The 22,805-nt window shown below is 34.7% G+C and overlaps 1 protein-coding gene across 1 annotated transcript in view; it reads right to left on the bottom strand.

Moving 5' to 3' along the window:
* LOC111760565 (uncharacterized) overlaps nt 1–22,805 on the bottom strand; it is a 187,817-nt gene that overhangs the window by 71,772 nt on the left and 93,240 nt on the right. The window contains exons 17-21 of the mRNA XM_071210908.1: nt 22,532–22,585; nt 8,658–8,762; nt 6,823–6,876; nt 5,398–5,502; nt 4,790–4,843 (exon numbers count right to left, since the gene is read on the bottom strand). Of these exons, the coding sequence (XP_071067009.1) occupies nt 4,790–4,843; nt 5,398–5,502; nt 6,823–6,876; nt 8,658–8,762; nt 22,532–22,585 (372 nt within the window). The remainder of the gene's footprint in view (nt 1–4,789; nt 4,844–5,397; nt 5,503–6,822; nt 6,877–8,657; nt 8,763–22,531; nt 22,586–22,805) is intronic.

Below are 22,805 nucleotides of genomic sequence, written 5' to 3'. Positions count from 1 at the left end.
ATTAATGATGGTGAAATAGGAGGCTGCAGAGCGCACTTACCCTCTAGAAATGGCAAGAAGACAGGCAGGCTTGCCAGGTGCCAGGGAAGCAGTTGGGGATGTAAGGGGAGTGGGGCAGCACAGGAAGCCCTGTTAAGTGCTGGGGTAGTAGTGGGGATGCAGGGGGAGGGGAGTGGCACAGTGGCCCATGAGGGAGGCCTTTCAGGGTACTGGGGAAATGGTGTGCATGGCTTGTAAGGGAGGGAACCCTGGGTGTGAGTGGGTGCAGGTGGGTACAGGGGAAAATGAGATGGTAGTACTTAGATTCAGGAAGCCTGGGTACCATGGTACAACATCCAGGAAGGAGTAGGATGGGGAGACTGAAAGAGGCTGCTACAGAGAAACTGGTTCTTTGTAACTGGTCTTCACATCCTTCACGGGCCCCTGGCTTGGTTTTGATCAGTTAAACATGAACTATTCTAAAGATTTAGAATAAGCTGAACCAAGTGTCAAAGAACAGCCTTAACACAAAGCCAAACAACAATAAAACCCTGGCAAATGAGAGAACCAAACACCAGAGTAAACTCATCAAGTTACTCAGATGCCTACACATCAGAAAGTAATTGCAAAGCATACTAAGCAACAGGAAGATATAGTCCAGTCAAATGAACAAGTTAAAAGGTTGGAGGAAATGCAGAATTTGGAGCAACTAATCAAATTGTCCAAACAAATCTCCTAAATCAATTCAAGGAGATGAAGAAAGAGATAAAGGATACTAAGAAGTTACTGGGTGGGCATGCAGAAGTAATTGAAAACATACATAGAAAAATAACAAAACTTATTGTAATGAAAGGCATGACAGAGGAGATTAAAGCTATACTAGAATTACACAAAAATGGATTTGAACAGGCAGAAGAAGGAACTAGTGAATTAGAAGATAGGACATCCAAAATTGCACAGATGGAAGAACATAGAAAAAAAAAAAAAAAGAAAAGAAAAAATTGAGCAGGGTTTTAGGGAATTGAATGACGGTGTGAAGCACATAAACATATATATCATAGGTGTCCCAGAGGGAGAAGAGAAAAAAAAGGGGCATAATGAGTGTTTGAGGAATTAATGGCTGAAAATTTTCCAACTCTTATGATGGGCATGGATGTACATATCCAAGAAACATAGCATACTCCAAACAGAATAAATCCTAATAGAACTACTCCAAGACACATACTTAACAGATTGTCAAATGCAAAAGATAAAGAAAGAATCCTGAAAGAAGCACGAGAAAAGTGATCCATCACATACAGGGAAATTCAATAAGAGTAAGTGCTGAAACCATAGAGGCAAGAAGGCAGAGGCATGACATATTTAAGGTACTGAAAGAGAAGAACTGCCAGCCAAGAGTTCTGTCCAGCAAAACTTTACTTCAGAAATGATGGAGAGATTATAATATTCACAGATAAACTGAGAGAATTCATCAAAAGTCCTGCCATACAGTAAATACTAAATGGAGTTCTTCAGGTTGAAAGAAAAATACAGGAGAGAGAGGTGTGGAGGAGAGTGTAGAAATAAAGACTATTAATGAGGGTAATTAAAAGGGTAAAAAGAGAAACAAAAGTAAGATATGACATATAAAAGCCTAAGGATAAAATGCTTGAAGTTAGTACAGCCTTTACAGTAATAATACTGTAAAGGATTAAACTCCCAGTAAAGAGACACATACAGGCAGAATGGATTTAAAAATATGACTCCTCTATATGTTGTCTAGAAGAGACTCACCATAGACTCAAGGGCACAAACAGGTTGAAAGTGAAAGGCTGTGAAATGATATATCATGCAAACAGTAAACAAAGAAGAACTGGGGTAACTTTACTAATCAGATACAATAGGCTTTAAATGCAAAGTTGTTATAAGAGACCAGGAAGATCACTATGTATTAAGAAAGGTGGCAATTTACCAAGAAGAAAGAATAGTCATAAATATTTATGAACCTAACCAGGCAAAATATAAATGGCAAATACTGGCAAAACTGAGGGGAGAAATAGAGACCTCTACAATAATAATGGGAAGTACAATACAGCACTTTCAGAAATAGAACATCTAGACAGAGGATCAATTAGGTAACAGAGATCTTGAATAATATGATAAATGAAATAGATCTAACATATACAGACCATTGTACCACAGAACAGCAGGATATATATTCTTCTAGAGTGCTCATGGATCATTCTCCAGGATAGACTGTATGCTAGACCATTAGGATTGTGATTAATAATACAAATATAAGAATGCTCTTTCAGGATTGATAACAAAAGTATGTCCCTAGTACCAGGTGTTAATAATAGGGTGGTATATGAAGAAAAATGAACCTAAGCAAAATATCGACTATAGTTAACAGTAACATTTTAACATTATTGCATCAATTGTAACAAAGGCACCACACCAATGTTAAGTGTCAAAAATGGGGGCAAGGTTTGTGAATGTTGCTACATAAATTATGTTCTACCTGTCAATTAACATAACCCTGGTAAGAAGGTAAACGTGGGACATGGTTAGGTGTCTCTACAGATAGGGCCTTTGTACATCTTGCCCATTATATAGCTACATACATTTATGGGATATAAATGTGCCTATGTTGCAAAAGATATGATTTCTGGATAGAGGTATGCACAGTAGCTAATAACATATTAAACTTCCCTCCTGGGGAAGGCTTGTTACTTTCTCAAATAAGATGGCCAAAAGCTCTGAAATATATATCTGGCCTAATAAAAGAAAACAGGCTAATAAGCTAAGCCCTCAATTTTAATGCTTGCTCTTACGAACCTTATTCCTGTAATAGTGAAACTAAGCCTAATTACAATTAATGCCTAAGAGTTACCTCCTGAAAACTTCCTTGTTATTCAAGTGTGGCCTCTCTCTAAGCCAAACTCATCAAATAAATACAATACGTTTCCCCCCGAGTTTGGGACATGACTCCTAGGGATGAGCCTCCCTGGCACCAAGGGATTATTGCCATGCATGAATCAGCAATGCATTTGGAGAAAGACCTTGAACAAAAGGGGAAAATATTAAATAAAATAGTTTTTATGACTAAGGTATTTCAAAGTGAGTTCGGAGGTCATTTTGTAGGTTATATTTATGCAGGTCTTAAACAGAATTCACAAACTGCCACAATAAACAAAGCCTCAAACGAAAGTGCTCTTGAGCACCCTAGCAGTGTCTGGACAACATAGGCAAGCTTATTTCAGTCACATGAAATCAATACCACCTTGGGAGGCTCTATCTGGGAATATAGGAAAAGCTGTTTTCCCAATACAACATAGTTATACTCATTTATAAATCCCCTAATCATAATTCTTCTATTTCTTTTACTTGAACCTATAATTTTCAACTTACCTGTTAAGTATATTTCTCAGAGACTCAAAGCCTTTGGATTGTTCCCTATGCCAGTTGATCTATGAAACCCAGCAGATAAGTGGCCAACTTCTACTCTCCAGTCCCTTAGGCTTTCCCTGGACAACTAACAAAACAATGATAATGGACCAGCCCCATCCGAAAAGCAAGGAGTATCTTCAGCTTCAAGCAAAACAATTCCATTCTTCTACCCCATTTGTGTCCCTTTTCAGTCTTAAGCAGCCAAAGTAGACATTAGTCCAAATCCCTCAAGATTGAAGAGTGAATAAAAATAAGGGGGGGGGGGGAGGTATAACAACTAACTAAAAAAGATGTATTGTTATTGTAATTATTATCTTGTGCTAACTGATTGACTTGAAACATTGATATAAAAATAAATTTTTAATAAAAAAAGAAGGATCAATGATGAATAATTTGGCTGTTCCTCAGAAAGCTAAGTATGGAACTACCATATGACCCGGCAATTCTTTTGGTAGGCAGATACCCAAAAGAATTGAAAGCAGGAACTTGAACAGATATTTGCACACTGATGTTCACAGCAGCATTATTCACAATTGTCAAAAGATGGAAGCAACCTAAGAGTCCAAGAACCAATGAATGGATAAATAAAATTAATAAATTATTCATAAAATGGAATATTACTCAGTTGTAAAAAGGAATGAAGTTCTAATACATATGACAACATGAATGAACCTTGGAGATATCATGTTGAAAAATAAGCCAGACACAAAAGGACAAATATCATATGCTCTCACTGATTTGAAACAATTAGAATAAGCAAAATCATAGAGTCAGAATCTAGAATATAGCTTATCAGGGCATGGAGTGGAGATAAATAATGGAAAGTAAAGGCTTAACATGTACAAGGTTCTTATTTGGAAAGATGGAAAGGCTTTGGTAATGGATGATGGTTATGGTAGCACAACACTGTGAACATGATTAACAGCACTGAAATGCATGTGAATATGATTAAAAGGGGATATATAGCTTGTATATACAGTAGCAGAATATATTTTTTAAAAAATCCATGGAACTATACTAAACAATAGGGAACCCTAAGTTAAACCATGGACTCTAATTAATAGTACAATTATAAAAATGTGCTATGAACTGTAACAAATATTCTATACCTATGCAAGGTATTGGTGGTTGGGTGGTATATGGGAATCCTATATTTTATATATGATTATTCTGTTAACCTCCAACTTCTCTGATAAAGAAAAAAATTATCTAAGAAGAAAGATACAATATGGATATTATGTCAAAGTTCTGTGAAATAAATATAATAAAATGAGAAATCTAAAACTTGGAATGTAGACACAATTCAAAATCTAGTTTTCTAAAAGCGTGTATAGATGATTTTTTAAAATCAGAGCTGTTGCTAATTAGGTTTGTTACATACCTTTGCTGGACTTCACACCATTCAATAGTCTATTCTGATACACTTTACCAGCAGCTATAAGAAAACACATAATTTATATCTGAAGGAAAAGAATGTTTGCCATTCTTACTGATATTGGGCAACTGGGTATCCATTAATGAACGTTTATGCTTTCCCTGAGAAATCTGTGCTATTTTCCCATTAAATAAAACCATTTCAGTATCATATTAGTAAAAAAAAAACTATGCAGTGTTTGACGTCTGAGAGAACTGGAGAGACTTCAATATGCAGAAATAATCACTACTCCTTTCAGTCCCTTTTCCTGAGGATTTCTCCATTTCCTTCCTTTTACTAACCTCTCTTTCTCTCACCTCAGTATCATTCCTTTTCCTTCATATCATTAGGCATCTCAGTACCGAGTATAGGTAACATTATTATATCAGCTCTGATTGCAAAATTTCTGGTTGAAGAGGTTGGTGACTCCCAGGTTAAATCCATATTACAGTGAATTAATTTTTTCCTAATCATTTTTAGTACTAATTAGCAGAAATAATTAAAGAGACAATATTTTAGAATTGCTTACAACAATCCTCAAACCAACCTCTCTAGAAAGCATTAATGTGACTCACCATCAATTGGTAGTGTTTGTAGTAGTTCCACATATTCCTTTTCTGTGAGATCAATCCCCATGTTCCCCAGGACATTCAGCAGATTGTCAGCATCAACTTTTTTTCCTTTGAAAAGAATGGAACAAGAATAGTTGACAAGCTTTTGAACCATCTAATGATTCCTAATAATGAGTAATTAATTCATCTGTTTTATCTTCTTTAACATGAAGTAGCAAATGAGACATACGTAAAAATTATGGGAAACCACAAAGAGATCTTGGTTCCTTAATTTCATAAAAAGAAGACTCTCTTAATGATGGATTTTTACCCATTCAATGCCACTGAATAGAAATTTTCTTTTCTAGATTGTTCAGTATGACAGTTTTTTTGTGTGTGTGTGTATCCCAGAAAAGATCATGTTCTTAAACTAATGTATTCCTGTGGGTGTGGGGCCCTTTGATTGCATTAAGGGATCTCTTGGTTAGATCACTTGATTAGATTGTTCTAGGGCTTTTGATTGGACTGTCAGTGAGACATGGTCCAGGTGGGCCTCTACTCTATTGCTGGGGATTATATAAGTAAAGACCTGAAAGCAGAAACACACAAAGACAGCTGTCATTTTTACCCTCCTACATGAAAGAGGAATCCAGGATCAGCTACAACTGATCTCTCACAGAGGGTCAAAGAGAGGATAGAAGCTGAAATCAGCAGAGGACTCTGAGAGGCTAGTCCTATGGAGCAGCTCAAAGCTGAAGAGACAAGAAATGCAATGTGCTTGATCACCCACAGCCAAGCTTGAGGAGAAAGTGGCTTGAAGGAGAAGGCAGAGATCCAGACAGAGTCACTATTTTGCCTTGCAACATGGCAGGACTCCAGGATCTGCCAGCAGTCAACCTTTGGTGAAACAGCATCTCTGATGATGCCTTGATTTGAATATTTTCACAATCTTGGAACTGTAAGTTTTCACCCTAACAAATTCCCATAATAAAAGCCAACCCATTTCTGGTAATTTTCCATTGGCAGCCTCAGCAAACCAAAACACTGAGAAAATTCAAATAATGGATTGTTTGTTTCTGGCAGGATAAACTAAATATTTGGGTAAGGATGTTCTAAATAATGTTAATTTTCTTTCCACAATGGTATTAATACTGTGATATGAATTATTAAGGTTTTACATTGGCATTTGCTATGCCTATCAAGAAATTGGGGGTATTTTAATATTGGTGAAGTCAATCAAACTATTGATTTTTAAAAATATTTTCCCCCAATTTTTACCAAAATACAGAATTTTTATTGTGTTATTAAAAGGTAAGTTAAGTTCTAATGTAGGACATTAAGTGCAAGAACTTGATGATGAAAAAGTAATAAAAAAGGATATATGCTAATTTGGGTAAATTGTGAAAACATTAAAAAATTAATGCAGTTTTATAGTAACTTGTCACATACCAGTAAAAGCTTTCGATTCATCCATCAACTTTTTCATTTCAACCTTTCCGTTAACTATTAAGAGAAATATATAAATCAAATACAGATAGGACACTGACTTATTAAAATAGAAAAATTAAAAAGAAAGCAATATTATATACTTTATAAATTCATGCTATATTCATCCATTCTGAGCCAGAAACTGTAGATTATCATTACTAGAGCTTCCATTCATTGTGCTATAGGAAATTAAATCTGATAGTCAAGGCTAAGATACAAAAATAAGTCATTTTTCCCCATAGGACAATTATTGCCTCCTATACCTTGGACACTCTCTGTTTACATCAGCACAAAGAACAGGATTTACATTTCATATGTAATCACATTAATATTTCTACTTATGTTTTTAAACTTCTCCTTATCTAATAAATCAACACTTAGAATTCCCAATTTTTCTCTAACAACTTCTTACTCCTGTTTTACATAAGTAAGTTAATAATTACAACAATGATTAGCCTGTGATATTTTATAAAGTAGAAGCTCAATATATATTTTGTAAAATCAATTTTAAAATACATTAAATGAAAGAAAGCATGTTAAAGATACTATTAGCTCAGAAATTGGGGATATTCTAGAATCTCAGATGAAATTTTCTTTATTGGATGAAAAAGAACTAAGAAATGTTCTTTCTGCATACATTTTCAGAAAATTATCTTGATTTCTGCTTAATTGTACATGACAAATATTTTAATTGAATGTTCATCTTATTTAGAAACTGTGATAGTTGGAGGCCATACCATAATTTAAAACTATTCCCAATAATTTAAGTTTTAACTGAGCACCTATAGTAACCTATAAAAGTGGCTAAAAGGAAGCATCAGTTGTCCACTTTGATACTAAATACAAGCTGAGAGAAATTTTGTTCCTGCTTTTCTCCTAGATCTTAAAAAGCAATGTAGGTCATTATTAATTTTTAAAAAGGCATAATGGAGATACAATTAACATAACATACAATTCATCCATTTTTAACTGTACGATTACATTTCTTTAGTCTATACAGAGAGGAGTGCTAGCCTCATAAAAATCATATTTTAGAATATTTTCATCATCCAGAAAGAAATTCTATATCATTAGCAGGCAGTTCTCAGGGTCCTCTCCTACTCCCCAAACACCTGCAGACCCACAATTATGAATCTACTCCCTATCTCTATAGATTTGCCTATTCTGGAAATTATACACAAATGGAAATATATGACATGTAGTCATTTGTAAGTGGCTTCTTTCTCTTAGAATGTTTTATTGATTCACTTCAGCCCTTTTTCAGAATTTATTTCTAGCTCATCAAAGGGGAATTAAAGTCTGAGAATACAGCACTTGGATCATGAGCCTAGGAATGTGTGACTCTATGCAGCACCATAAATCGGGAAGCATTCCATACAGCATAGCCTGAAAATATGTAGGCTCTAGATTCTGAGAAAGTGAGTGAGCATTATCATATGGATATGATCCCACCTTTGGCACAGTTCTTTTCTCTTCTGATTTCCTATTGTTTTTCCCAATTCATCTCATTTCAGGCAATTTTGCATGCCACTCTGCCCCCAGTTGTCTTTGCCCTCACTTTTTAAACTCCCAAAGTGGTTCTGTCCACCTTTTCAGCATTCTTTTGGTTCTAAAATTAAAGGAGCTGTTGACAAATATTAATTAAAATGATAAGGCAGAATAATACTTTATTTTCTTTCTGAGGTCACTTCTAAGTTTGTATAAATATCTTCTTAATGCCAAATTAACTTTTTCAGAAGTGATTATACAGAAGGTCACATTCTCAGTTTGAGAAGCTCAAAGATGCAAATGCTCACCGTCAACAGGCAGGTTCTTTATCAAATCGTTATTTTCTGTTTCTGTGAGTTTCATTCCCATTTTTTCCAAAACAGTGTCCAGTCTAGTGACATCAATAATCCCTCCTTAGGAAAAAGGGAGAAAATAAGCAAAATTGAATAACCATAACATGTGACAAAAGCTATGAATTATGGTATATTATGGACAACATTTTCACCATGGTTAGGTCCAGGGAGGTATGTTCAGGTGTGTGAAGAATGTCAGTCATGACGTTGAAATTAGAGTTTTTTCCTGAGATTGTTTTTAGAATCAGTTCATATAATTAGCCTTGAAATATTGTTGGATAACTGCTTTATCATTTAAAGACATGGATAAAATGAAAGTCATAAATGCTGCCAATAGAAAGATTTTATTGTTTCCTGAACTAACAGATCGCTGTTTCACTGCAAAAATGTATTGGATAATTTAGAATCATTCTCACCTTTTTGTTAAATTATGAATCACTGAGACTTGTGTATCTTACCCAATTTCAGGAATAAACATGATAAATATAAAAAAATATTTTCTAAATCCCTCCTTATCTCCATTCTCCTCACTATCCCCAAGGGAATTACTGTCTTAAATATGGTCTTTATAATTCCTATGCCTGTTTTCAAGCACATGTGAAACGGTTTTGCAAAATTTTAAGATTTACATAAATAGTACATTATGTGTTTCCTTTTATTACTTACAGTTTTCATTCAATAATTTTTTATAATTGTATGTGTTGAAACATGCGGCTCTGCTTCATTCATTAAACTATTATTTTATTATAATGTTATGCCACCATGCATTCAATCATTCTTATGTAGATGAACATTTAGGTTACTTCCAATATTTATCCTGACAATGTTGCAATGTACCTTCTTGTATATGTCTGTTTGTGGACAAGAGTGACAGTTGTGTAGGCACACTCAGGAGTGGAATTAACAGGTAAATATGCATACCTTCAATTTTTTGAGATATTGTCTAATTGCTTCTGAAAGTGTTGAATTAATTGTCCTTCCAACCAACAGTGCAGGAGAATGCCCATTTCTCCACACTCTTGCCAACACTTGGCATTGTTCTACTTTTACAATTTCTGTGAATCTGATTTGTGTGGAGTGTTATTTTACTGCTGTTTTAATTTAGATTTCCATGATTACTAGTGAGGTGAAGTATCTTTCATAAGTTGATATGCCTGTCAGAGATCTCTTTTTTTGGTCCATTGTCAGTTCTTATAATTGGTCTCCTTAATGCTGATTGTTAGATTGTCCTTTCTGATTTGTGGGAGTGCTTCCTGTATTGTTTCTTTTTAGTTTTATGCATTGGAAATATCTCTGATTTTGTGGCTTCCTTTTTCCCACTTATGCTTAGTGTATATTTCATCTTGTAGAATTTTTTATTTTTTGAGTAGTCCAATTTTATGCATCTTTTCTTTTTATGGTTTCACTACTTATTCAACAAATATTTAGTAAGAATCAATTATTTTTCAAACATTGGGAATACAGCAATGAACAGAAAAAATGTCTTATCCTTGTCAAACTACACACAGATAAATCTATGCATAAAGTGTAAAAAAGAAAAATAAATCAGGTTAAGGGGGTAGTATGATTTGGGCTGAGTGGAGAGTTGCATTTTAGGAAGTATATTCACCAATGAGGAGGTGATATTTAAACATACACCTGAATTATAAAAAGAAAAATCCTTATACATATCTGGGGAAGAGAGTTCCAGAAAAAGGAGACCACAAGAGAAAAGGCCCTGAATCAGAATGTGCTTGGCATATTCTTGGAAGTAGAAGGTCAATGTGGCTGGAATATAAGTGAAGAATGTAGGAAATGGAATCAGAAATGAAACTGTTGGTCAGATTGCGTAGTGCCGTGTAGGCCAGGGTAGGGGAAAGTGGGAGATAGGAAGGACCTGGTATGATCTTTTGTGTCATATTTAAGAAATTCTTCCTTCCCTAACATCATAGAGTTTTTCTCAGGCAGTGTGCAAAATCTGGCCTGCTGTTTTTGTTTTTTTTTAAGATTTATTATTTATTTATTCCCCCCCGCCCCCCAGTGGCTAGTTTGCTATTTCCTGTCTGCTCTCTGTGTCCATTTGCCATGCGTTCTTCTGTGTCTCCTTGTCTCCCTTTGTTGCATCATCTTGCTGCACCAGCTCTCCAGGGGCGCAGACTGTCTGCTCTCTGCAGGCGCGGGCCAGCTTGTCTTCACAAGGTGGCCCTGAGACATGAACCCAGGGCCTCCCATATGGTAGATGGGAGCCCAATTGTTTGAGCCACAGCTGCTTCCTCCTGCTGTCTGTTTTTAAAATAAAGTTTTATTGGAATACACCCACAGTGATTCAGTAGCCTAGGGCTGGTTTCACAATACAATGGCAGAGTTAAGTAGTTGCAACAGAGACAACATGACCATCAAAGATTAATGTATTTGTAACCTGGCCTTTTATTGAAAAGTGTGCTAACGTTTATTCTATATTTTCTTCAAGAAATGTTATCATTCTTTCACTTTTATGCCTTTACTATTTTTTTTAATTTATTTTTTTGTGTACTGTGTAATAAGGTGATCAATTTTTTTTTCTATTTAAATAAACCCGTGTCAGCACCTTTACTAAATAGTTCATCCTCTTTTCAATGCTTCTTTTTTTTTTTTTTTTTTGAGGTACTCGGGGCCAGGGATTGAACCAGGACCTCACACGTGGGAAGCTGATGCTATACCACCAAGCCACAAGAGCTTCATTGAGTTGGTTTTTGTGTTTTTTTCATGTTTTCCTTGTCTGTTTTTTATTTTTTCAGGAGGCACTGGGAACCAAACCTGGGACCTCCCATGTGGAAGGTGGGCACTTGACTGCTTGAGACACATCTGCTCCCTCTCAATACCTTTTTTAAAATAAGATTTATTTATTTATTTATCCCCCCTTGTTGTTTTGTGCTTGCCATGTGTCCATTTGCTGTGTGTTCTTCTGTGTCTGCTTCTCTTCAGGTGGCACTGGGAATTGATTCTAGGTTTTTCCAGAGTGGGGGAGAGGCGTCCAATCTCTTTTACCACCTCAGCTCCCTGGTCTGCTGCATCTCTTATTGTCTCTTCTCTGTGTCTCTTTTTGTTGCATCATCTTCGTGAGCCACCTCTCCTTGTGGTCCAGCACTCCTCTGTGAGCTAGCACTCCTGCATGGGCCGTGCACTGTGTGGGTCAGCACTCCATGTGCACCAGCACTCCATGTGGGCCAGCACTCTGTGTGGGCCAGCTTTCCACTCGGGTCAGCTTGCCTTCACCAGGAGGCCCAGGGAATCAAACCCTGGACCTCCTATATAGGAGCCCAATTGCTTGAGCCACATCTGCCTCCCTCAGGGCTTTTTAATGTCACATATTACATGTTTCTAATATCCATATATATGTAAGCCTGCATCTAGGGGTCTCCATTTTGTTCCACAGACTGTCCATGTGCCAACAAAATACTGTCCTAATTACCATATCTTTATAAAATCTATAGTCTGTCACTTTTTTCTTATTCAAAATTATTTTAGTTATCCTATACTGAATGCACTTAGATATAAATTTTTGAGATCAGTTTGTTACTTACCAAGTTAAAACAAAACTTCTGAATGTTTTTATTTTCATTGTTTATATTCATGTTAGAAAAAAATGACGTTTACAACATGTCTTTTCTCTATCCATGAAGATGGTACATATCTCATTAACCTAAGTATTCTTAGGTATATTCTACTCTTCTTTTCATAAAGATGATGTATATCTTGTGTTAGGTGTGTTTCTAAGACTCTTTGTTAAAAAACATATGCTTAATATTTTTTTAAAATTCAATTTTTGTGACTTTTTAAAAATTGTTTTACCAATTTTAAAGACATAATTTTATAATAATAGCTCAGAATTGAAAGATTTTTACTTAATGAAAATTTCATGTTTTTTCTTGTTCTTATTTTAACAAACAAACATTCTCCTTTCCTCATCCTCTCATGCCCTGGTAACCTCTGAATTGCTTCTATCTTTACGAATATGCTATAGTCATCCGTTGTAAGGGATATCATACAGTATTTGTGTTTATGTGCCTTGCTTATTTCGCTGAGTATAATGTTTTCAATGTTAGTTCATGTTGCAATGTCTCAACTTCATTTTTTCTTATGGCCAAATAATATTTCATTGGGTGTATTTACCACCGTTGCTTATCCATTCATTTTTTGATGGACATTTGAGTTGTTTCTGCTTTTGGGCTATTGTGAATAATGCTGCTATAAACATATACAAGTATCTATCTGAGACCCAGTTTCACTTTCTTTGGGTATGTACTCTGAAGTGCAATTTCTGGTTCATATGGTAATTTTATATATAATGTTTTGAGGAACCACCATATTGCTTTTCACAGCAGCTGCATCATTCAACATTCCCACCAGCAATGCAATAGAGTTTCAATTTTTCTGAATCCTCCCCAACACTTATATATTCCATTCTTTTTTAAAAAAGCCATTATTGTGGATGTGAAGTGTTATCTCATTGTGGTTTTCATTTGCATTTCTCTAATGGCTAATGATGTTGAGCATCTTTTCATATGCTTACTGGCTATTTGTATATATTCTTTGGAGAAATGTCTATTCAAGTCTTTTTAAATTGGTTTGCTTGTCCTTTTGTTGTTGAGTTTTAAAAGTTCTTTATATTTTCTGGGCATCAAGCCCTTATCTGTTATAAGGTCTGCAAAATTTTTCTTTCATTCTGTAGGTTGTTTTTTCTCTTTCTTGATGATTTCCTTTAATACATAAGTTTTTTATTTGATTAAATCAAATTTATCTATTTTTTTTTCTTTTCTTTTTTTTTTGCCCAGGCTTTTGGTGTCATATCTAAGATTCCATTGCTGAATCCCAGGTCATGAAGATTTGACCTTATATTATCGCCTAAGAATTTTACATTACTCTTATAGCCTTGACCCATTTTGAGTTGATTTTGTATATGGTTTGAAGTAGGGTGCCACAATGATGAAAGAGGTAGTTGATGTGAGAGGAGTGGGGTGGGGTTTGGGCGGATATATGGAAACTTCTTATATTTTTTAATGCAACATTTTTTGTGATCTATGTACTTTAAAAAAAAAAAGACAAAAAGTTAAAAATTTTTAAAAAATGAGGTTGAAAAAAAAAGCCTATAAATTGGCATAAGGTATCTTATTGGGGGATGAAAATATTATTGGTTTATACTGATGATTGTTCTGCTCAGTAAAGTTACTAAACTCACTGAATGTAATTTTTTCTTTAAATGTTTAATAGAATTCACCAGTGAATTCTGGTCCTGGAAGGTTTTTGATTACTGAGTCAATCTCTGTACTTGTTTTAAGTTTGTTGAAGTTTTTTTGTTTCTTCTTGAGTAATTTAGGTAATTTAGTTATTTCTAGGAGTTTTTATATTTCTTACAGATTACCTAATTTGTTGATGAACAAATCCTCATAGTATTCTCTTGGAATCATTTTTATTTCTATAAGGTAATTAGTGATATCACAATTTTCTTTTCTGATTTTAGTTATTTGCACATCTTTCTCTTTTTTTTCTTTCTCAGTCTAGCTAAAGGTTTGTTAATTTTATCTTTTTTCAAAGACCCAGGTTTTTGTTTCATTTATTCACTCAATTGTCTTTCTATTCTCTATTTTAACTAACTCCACTCTAATCTTTTCTCTCTCTTTTTTTAACACATCAATTTTGTTGGTACATATTAATAAAGTATGAATACATCCAAAGAGTACAATCAATGGTATTCACATACTTGTGCATTCATCACTTCAATTATTCTTGCAGCATTTTCATTATTCCAATAATAATATTAAACAAGAAATAAACAAAATTCATCACCTCTCAGTCTCTCTATGCTTCCCCTGCTATACATGTTTGCAATTCTTTTTCCTGAGTGTGATGGAGTGGGACTCAGATGTGACTTCTCTATGCATGCCTCTTCTGTCACTTTTACTGAATCTGTGGTAGGTGCTGGGGGTTGGTGTATACTCAGGAGACCTGAATCTCTGGACTGCTCATGTGCCAGCTGGGCCCTGAGCCTCAGCAGAGTTGCAACTCCTACTTTCCAGGTCATTGGACTTACCCAGGTCAGCCAACAGGGAGGTGAAGATGGTCAACCTCCACACCAGGGAACCGAGACTGCTTATGACTGCAAGCAGGAGAATCACACTCATCAACTATGTGGGACCTAAGACCCCTCTTGATTTAGAGGTGGAGTGGACATCACCATCCCACAGTCCACAGGATGGAGGAATAAAATATGGATTAGAGTGGACTTATTGGTATTCTACTATAGAACTATTGTGACTCTAGCAATGTAAGAAATTTTGTCATTGATATGGAGACAGTGGCCACGGTAATTGCTGAGGGCAGGGAGAGGGAAGAAGAGATGCGATGTGGGGGCATTTTCAGGACTTGGAGTTGTGCTAAATGATGTTGCAGGGACAGATGCAGGACATTGTTTATCCTGCCATAATCCACTGAATGGACTGGGGGAGAGTGTAAACTACAATGTAAATATAATCCATGCATGCAGCAGTGCTCCAAAATGTATTCACCAAATGCAATGAATGTGCCACAATGATGAAAGAGGTTGTTGATGTGAGAGGAGTGGGGTGGGGTTTGGGCGGATATATGGGAACTTCTTATATTTTTTAATGCAACATTTTTTGTGATCTATGTACCTTAAAAAAAAAAGACAAAAATTTTTAAAAAATGAGGTTGAAAAAAAAAAGCCTATAAATTGGCATAAGGTATCTTATTGGGGGATGAAATATTATTGGTTTATACTGATGATTGTCCTGCTCAGTAAAGTTACTAAACTCACTGAATTGTGCACTTGAACTGGGTGTATATTATATGTAAAATATACCTAAATAAAGCCATTTAATAATTAAAGCTAAAACTGTGGGAAACAAAGGCATGTTGTTTCCATGGAAGCAAGTTACTTTCTGACCACTGGGTCATGCTGTCCCTAGATATATACGTGCAGGTGGCTAATCTCTCTGGGAAACATAACATTCAAGCAGAACCCAGACTTGATACTTCAAGCAACCTGGGCAACAGATTAATGAGTGTATTTGTTTCAATTAGTTGCTGGTTCTCACAATTGCCTGGGGTATATAAAGAAGCCCCTGAGATTAATAAACTTGTCTGATGAGCTTGAGGCTTCAATGCTCGCAGATCCCTTGAACCCAATCTTTCTCTATCTTTCATTCCTGATACCCTCGGGTCTGTCTTCTCCTACAAGTGGTGCCTAAACGTGGGGCCCGAGGCAATAACTTTAGCAGAGATTCTTCCACGAGAGTATTGGGAACGTGGAAACAGAAAAGCCTTCTTTAAGGTAAGAGCGTCAATCAGTAGTAACCCAGGTTTGGCATTGCCGTGTGTAAATATATTTTAATATTGTTTCCGCTAGCATCAGGGTATGGATAATCAGCCAGGACGCTTGGAAGAATATTCACAAGTTTTAAAAATGCTTTTACATACAGTTGGCGTCACAATAAAAACAGCAGATTTACTCGAATTTTTTGCCTTAGTTCAGAAACATTGTTACTGGTTTCAGCCTCAGGGGCATAATGTTTTAAATTTGAAACAGTGGAAATGTGTAATGAAAGCTTTACGAAGAGTATATCAAAGAGGGGAATCCATTCCTTTATCTGTGTGGGCTTTGTGCCAGCAAATTGCTGCTGACTTAAATCCTTTACAGTCTAAAGAAGGAGAGAAAGATGAAATTACTATATTTTCTAAGCCCATAAGTAAATTTAAAATGAAAGAAAGTAAATTGGAACAAAAACAGGAGGTTGAGGCGAATGGGGAACCATCATGTTTTTTCCCCTCATCCTGATATTAACCCTTTCATCAATAAAAGCTCAGTGAAGTGTCTTAATGAAATATCTTCTGTGTAGCCAGTACAACTCTCTGCACCTACTGAATTGCCTTCTGTTACTAAGCCTAAATTAGAAATGTTTTCAGATGTTGCCGATGCTTTGCCTTATGTTAAACAATTATTATCTGCTTTCCCAGTAACATTACCTGTGATACCACCAGATACAAAGAATCTGCAAGGGGGTGTCAAGTTTCATCCTGAGCCAAAAACTTTTAAACTATTGAAAGATTCAAAATGGGCAAAGATACTAAATAATGTCCTTGTTAGTGAAATCAGGCTTGTAAGAAAACTCTCTGTTAAAGTGTTAACTAAGATAAGGAAACTGTTCTGGCAGCAACTCTGCAAGCCCCCTGCTGTCTACATGACAATGTAGCTGTGGGCTAGTGGGGGTTAATAGAGTTAAGCCACTGAAAAAAGAGAAAAACATGGCAACATTGGTGTTCTGTATTATTTCCATGCTAATTCTAATTGGGCTTATTTAACCAAGATATTAAAATTAGTACAAAATTTTTATCAAGGTTTAAAAAGGAATTTTCAGTTTTAAATCAATAGTTTACTCCTGAACTTCAAGTCTCAGTATAGTCTTACAGAGTAATAATCCAAAAATGTGTGTTAACAGTCTGTCTCAAGTTATCTTAACTGACTGTTGATAACTAATAAAAATGTTTCCAAGCACACGCTTGCATGTTACAGGCAACATGGATTCCAGAAGAAATCTTAATAAGAACTTAAAAGCAGCTACACCAAGAAAGTAAGAATTATGAGTTACTTGTAAACTGTATGTTTCTGTTACTGTGTTGTGATTGTTCTGTGTTTGTCTGTTCGTTCAATGTCAGTATATATTTTGATACCTCCGGATGGTAATATAAATTAATAAAAATTTATAAAAGAGCTCTATTCAAATGGCCAAAAATTAAATAAGTGCTTGTATTAATACATAAGTTTAATGTTAATAAGATCTCTACAATGATAAAAATTGTGAGTCTTGATTAACAAAATTACTATAAGTCTTTTTATAAAAAGTTGTTCTTGCCTAGATTAAAATGAATAGCTTATTTTTTTTCACAGGATAATATGAAGGATGTAAAATTTAAATGAATATTAAAAAGGTTGAAAGTTTGTGAGAATGCTAACTGAAATTTAATACGTTTTTGCAAAAAGGTGTGTTTTGTCCTAAAGTAGGATGGCTAATTTTCATAAACTCTTGGAACTTAAATGCATGTGGCAAGTTATTGAAAGCATTGTGGTAACTTTAAGTTAAGAAATGTGTTCTGTAAAAGTAAAATTTGTCTTAAAATAATATAAATATAGTCTATATGGTTATAAATAATTATAAAAAGTCTTATGAAGCATTGTTTAAATTAAAGTGTTTAAGTGGCTAATTCCAAAAGGTCATTATTAAACAAACCTTAATTAATAATAATAATAATAAAAGGTAATTTTATAACAGAAAAGCTTGGCTGCAGCCAGCCTCCCTTGACAACTTGCTTTTAGGAAACTTTTCTGATATTGCATGCTACTAAGTATTTAAAGTAAAGAAAAGTTCATTATTTTAACAAGCTTGTTTAGTGTTGACGGTATTATGTTATAAGAAGTTTGCTTGATTACTTCATATGTGGGCTATATGAAATGTGTTTTTATTATTAAGGAAACAGGAGATGATATTGTCCTAAGATAAAATAATTGGTTATTAAGAAAGAGTAAAATATGGAACAAAACCTGAGTGAATACTAAAAGTGCAGAAGGTTTGTGGAAAAAGAATTTTTATGGTTAAAGTTGAATAAGATTTGATGGGTCTATCTATAAAATTTTAAAAGCTTTAATATCAAGTAGTATACTAACACAAAGTTAAAATTTTGTTCTTTCTCAAAGCCTCTCAAATCATTAATCTGTTTTGGTAAAAGTTTTTATCCTCAATAATCAGTATACAAAGAAAGTCTGTTTTATCAAAATAGCTTCTTGTGCTTTAACCTTATCATTTCCTCAGTGTTCCAAGGAGGAAAAGTTTTCTCTCTTTTAAAGGAACATAATGTTCAAAATTGCTTTCTCAAAATCAAATCCTGAAAAGTGGCCTTTTATTCCAAACTAATTATAAGAGATTTGTTTTTTACCTTGAAAGAAAAATTAAAGTAATAATTAAGTTCATTTAATGTTATGTTGAATAAAAGGTGTTTTAAAGTGTTATAAAATTAACAAGTTTTTTCTTTCCTTTAACCCTCTGTTAATTAAAGTTGTATGAGTAAAAGTTTTCTATAAATGCTTAAGAGTGTATAAAGTTACCAATATTTCAGCATAATATTGAAGAAAAGTACAATGTGGTTAATTATGGTTTTAATTATTATAAAAGAGTGTGTGTCACAGAAACAACTTCTTATCATAGATTAAAATAACAACACTGTAGTATGCAGCAATCCCAAACACTGCTAGTATGTTGCATAAAGTTAATGTCCAGCTGTATTGCTATCACTTTGTTTTAAAACTTGCTTCCATGGAAACATGCCTTTGTTTCCCACAAAAACATTTTTTTCTTCTTTCCAATCCTCCTAAGTTTATTTTTTTAAAATCTCATTTCACATTGCTTTGCACAATAACCTTCAGTACAATATTGAACAGAAATGGAGGTGGTGTGTATTCTTATCTTGTTCTTGAATTGTGAGAGATAGTTCAAGTTTCCTTCTATTCCTAGTTTATTAAGAGATTATTATGCAGAGATTGAATGATAAATGCTCTTTCTACATTTTATAGGAATGATTATATGGATTTTCTCTTTAGGAGGGCATTTTATTAATAGGTTTTCTACTATGAAACTAAATATATTTTTCTGGGAGAAACCCAGTTTATCATGCTTATTGTTAATTATTATTAATGTATTATTATATCATGTTTTCTAGTATTTTGTTTGGGAGTTTTACATCTATGCTCTCAATTAATATTGCTGTGTAATTTCCCTTTCTCATAATTTCTCCTCCTGGTTTGGATATCGAGGTTATATTAACCTCATAAATTTGCTGGGGAGCTTTTATTTTATGTTGGAGAGTTTGAATCGTACATATTATGTGAATCTTCAATGTTTGGTAGAATTCACCTGTTAAATCATCTGTGCTTAGTGTTTGTCTATTTTACCTTAAAAATCGAAGTATAATATCCATAAATAAAAGTGAAAAAATCATAATTGAATAGCTTAATGAAGTATTCTTAAGTTTGTTTTGAAACTGTAGATAATCAATTATGGGAGAATTGACAACAATAATGAATTATCTTCCAATATACTTATTTCCTCTACTTATTTAGGCTTTCTTTGACTTCTCTTATGTTTCGTTATTTTTAGCATATAGTACCCATATTTTGCTAAATTTATCCCTAAGAATGTTTCATATTTTGGGGGCTGCTATTTTAAATGGTACTTAAAAATTTTTTAATATCCAACTGTTCACGGTATAAAAAAATACCATTGATTTTCATATATTTACCTTTAAGTCTACTCATTTATTAGTTCTAGTAGGGTTTTTTGGTAGCTTCTTTGGGATTTTCTATATAGAAAATCATGTTATCTGAGAATAAAGAGATTGTTAGCCCTTCTTTTCCAATCTATATGCCTTTTATTTCTTTTTCTTTCCTTATTTTACTGGCTACAAACTCCAGTATGAAGTTGAATAAGAGTGGTGAGAGCAATTACCTTATTCCTGGTCTTAAAGGTAAAGCATTCAGCATTTCATCATAATTATGATATTGCTGTAGGGATTTTTATTTTTATTTTTTTAATTTTTAAAAGATTTCATGAAACTCTATTTTTTTTGTTTTTTTTCCCCCCTTATTTGTTTTTTAAATGTTACATTAAACAAATATGAGGTCTCCATATACACCCCACCCTGTTCACCCCACTCCTCCCACATCAACAACCTCTTTCATCATCATGGCACATTCATTGCATTTGGTAAATACATTTTGGAGCACTGCTGCACCACATGGATAGTGGTTTACATTGTAGTTTACACTCTCCCCCAGTCCACTCAGTGGGCCATGGCAGGACATACAATGTCCAGCATCTGTCCCTGCAGTACCACCCAGGACAACTCCAAGTCCTGAAAATGTCCCCACATCATATCTCTTCTTCCCTCTCCCTATCATCAGCAGCTACTGTGGCCACTTTCTCCACATCAATGCTACAATTTCTTCCATACTAATCAAAATAGTTCCATAATAGAATACCAGTAAGTCCACTCTAATCCATATTCTATTCCTCCATCCTGTGGACTCTGGGATGGTGATGTCTACTCTACCTCTATATCAAGAGGGGGCTTAGATCCCACATGGATGATGGATGCAATTCTCCTGCTTGCAGTTGTAGGCACTCTTGGCTCCCTGGTGTGGTGGTTGACCTTCTTCACCTCCCTGTTAGCTGGCTAGGGTAAGTCCAATAAACCAGAGGGTAGGAGTTGCAAGTAGGGCTTTTTTAGATGTCACTCTAACCCTCATGTTCCCTAACCTTTTTTTCTTATTTCTATTTTTCTCTCTCTATGCTGCAATCTCAGTAATTTTTCAAAGCTCTATTCTACACAACTACTTTTCCTATCAGCAATGTATATTCTGCTTTTTAATGATCCATTGGGTTTTAATTTTCCTGAATTATTCACATATATCAATTTTATTTTGGCCGTTTTCGAATCTACCTTTTCCTTTTAAATGATTACAATCTTCACATGCATTTAATCACCTCAAGCATATATTTTAATAGTTTATATACAACATTTGTATCAGAGAAAATCTTAGGGGTCAGATTTTTTGTTTATTGATATTCACTATTGATATTCACTAGTGATGTAGTGATGAATTTTTCATATCTTTTGTAATTGTTTCTTTCAAGGTCATTTTAGGAAGGTTTTATAGAACAAGCTTGCTGAATATGTTATGTGGGTAAGTTCCATGAACTAGGTTTACTACAAACCTTATACTAACTCTTTGTTAATTTTATGGCTTGTTGGTTTCTGGGTCATGCAAGAAATGGAAATACAAACTAGAACCCATGTGAACATAGGCCCATAGTCATTTTCAAAGAAGACTTTTCCCCCCATGGACTCCAGGATTATACAGATATACTTCCTTTTCATCTACCTGTGCTAATGAGGTGTTACAATTTCACTGAGAGAAGCCATTCAAGGGTCCTGATTTTATGTGAGTTTTCACTTAAAAAGGTTTACAATCAGTGGGGCAGTTTGAGATCATTTTATGAATCCCAAAAAGAGAAAGATTATGTTTTTAAACCTACCCATTGGGTGTGATACCCTTTGATTGCATTAAATTCAGTTGAGGGTTCTTTGATTAGATTACCTGATAAGACTGACTTAGGGCTTTTGATTGGACTACGTCAGGTTGAGTCTCTGCCTCCTTGCTGTGTTTCATATAAATGGAAACACAGAGAGAGACAGAGAGAGAGGAAAAGGAAACTACCATGTTTGATCCTGCCATGTAAGAGAGGACTAGAGCATGAAGACCGAAGAAGCCAGGCCCAGGGAGCAACTCAAGAGAAGTGGACCTGCTATATGCTTGATAGCTTATAGTTGAACTTGGGAAGAAAGAAAAACAACCAAGATGAAGAAGGCCCAGAAAGAGACAAGCCCTATGTCTGGCTGCCCTGAACTAAGTTCAAACCTCTGCAGAGATCAGCGGCCATCTTGCTACAACACATGGCAGCTGACTTTGGTGAGAAAGCACCTCCAGTGGTGCTTTAATTTGGTATTTTACAACCTCAGAACTGTAAGCTTTTACCCAAAATAATTCTACTTCATAAAAGTCAACCCATTTCTGGTACTTTGGCAAACTAAAACAATTGCTACAAGAAATTATTTGGAAAAAGAGCACTACAATGGTTTAGTATATATACTTACACACATAAACATATAAGGTGGTAGAGTCAGAGAATACAAAATGCATATATTCTAGACTTATCTGCCTTTTCGTTACATTTTTCACTCACCTCTACTTGATTTAACACCATCCATCAACCTATTCTGATACACCTTCCCATCAGCTATAAGAAAGACACAAATCAGGTCATACCAATAAGAAGATAAGACAATAATATGAAAGCCTTAGAGAGACATCATAATTTTCCCAGAAAAGTTTAACTTAGTTTCAAATAATAAAGGAACAAAAATAACAACAACAACAACAAAACATAGAGATATTTTTAATGTGACTTCCTGACACCTAAGGAAATGTTTGCTGGCACTGTGTCATGCTGAACCATT

This window comes from Dasypus novemcinctus, chromosome 21, assembly GCF_030445035.2.
Source record: "Dasypus novemcinctus isolate mDasNov1 chromosome 21, mDasNov1.1.hap2, whole genome shotgun sequence".
NCBI lineage: Eukaryota > Metazoa > Chordata > Mammalia > Cingulata > Dasypodidae > Dasypus > Dasypus novemcinctus.
The sequence above is the reverse complement of the archived record's forward strand: the minus strand, read 5'-3'. Positions and strand labels throughout refer to the sequence as shown.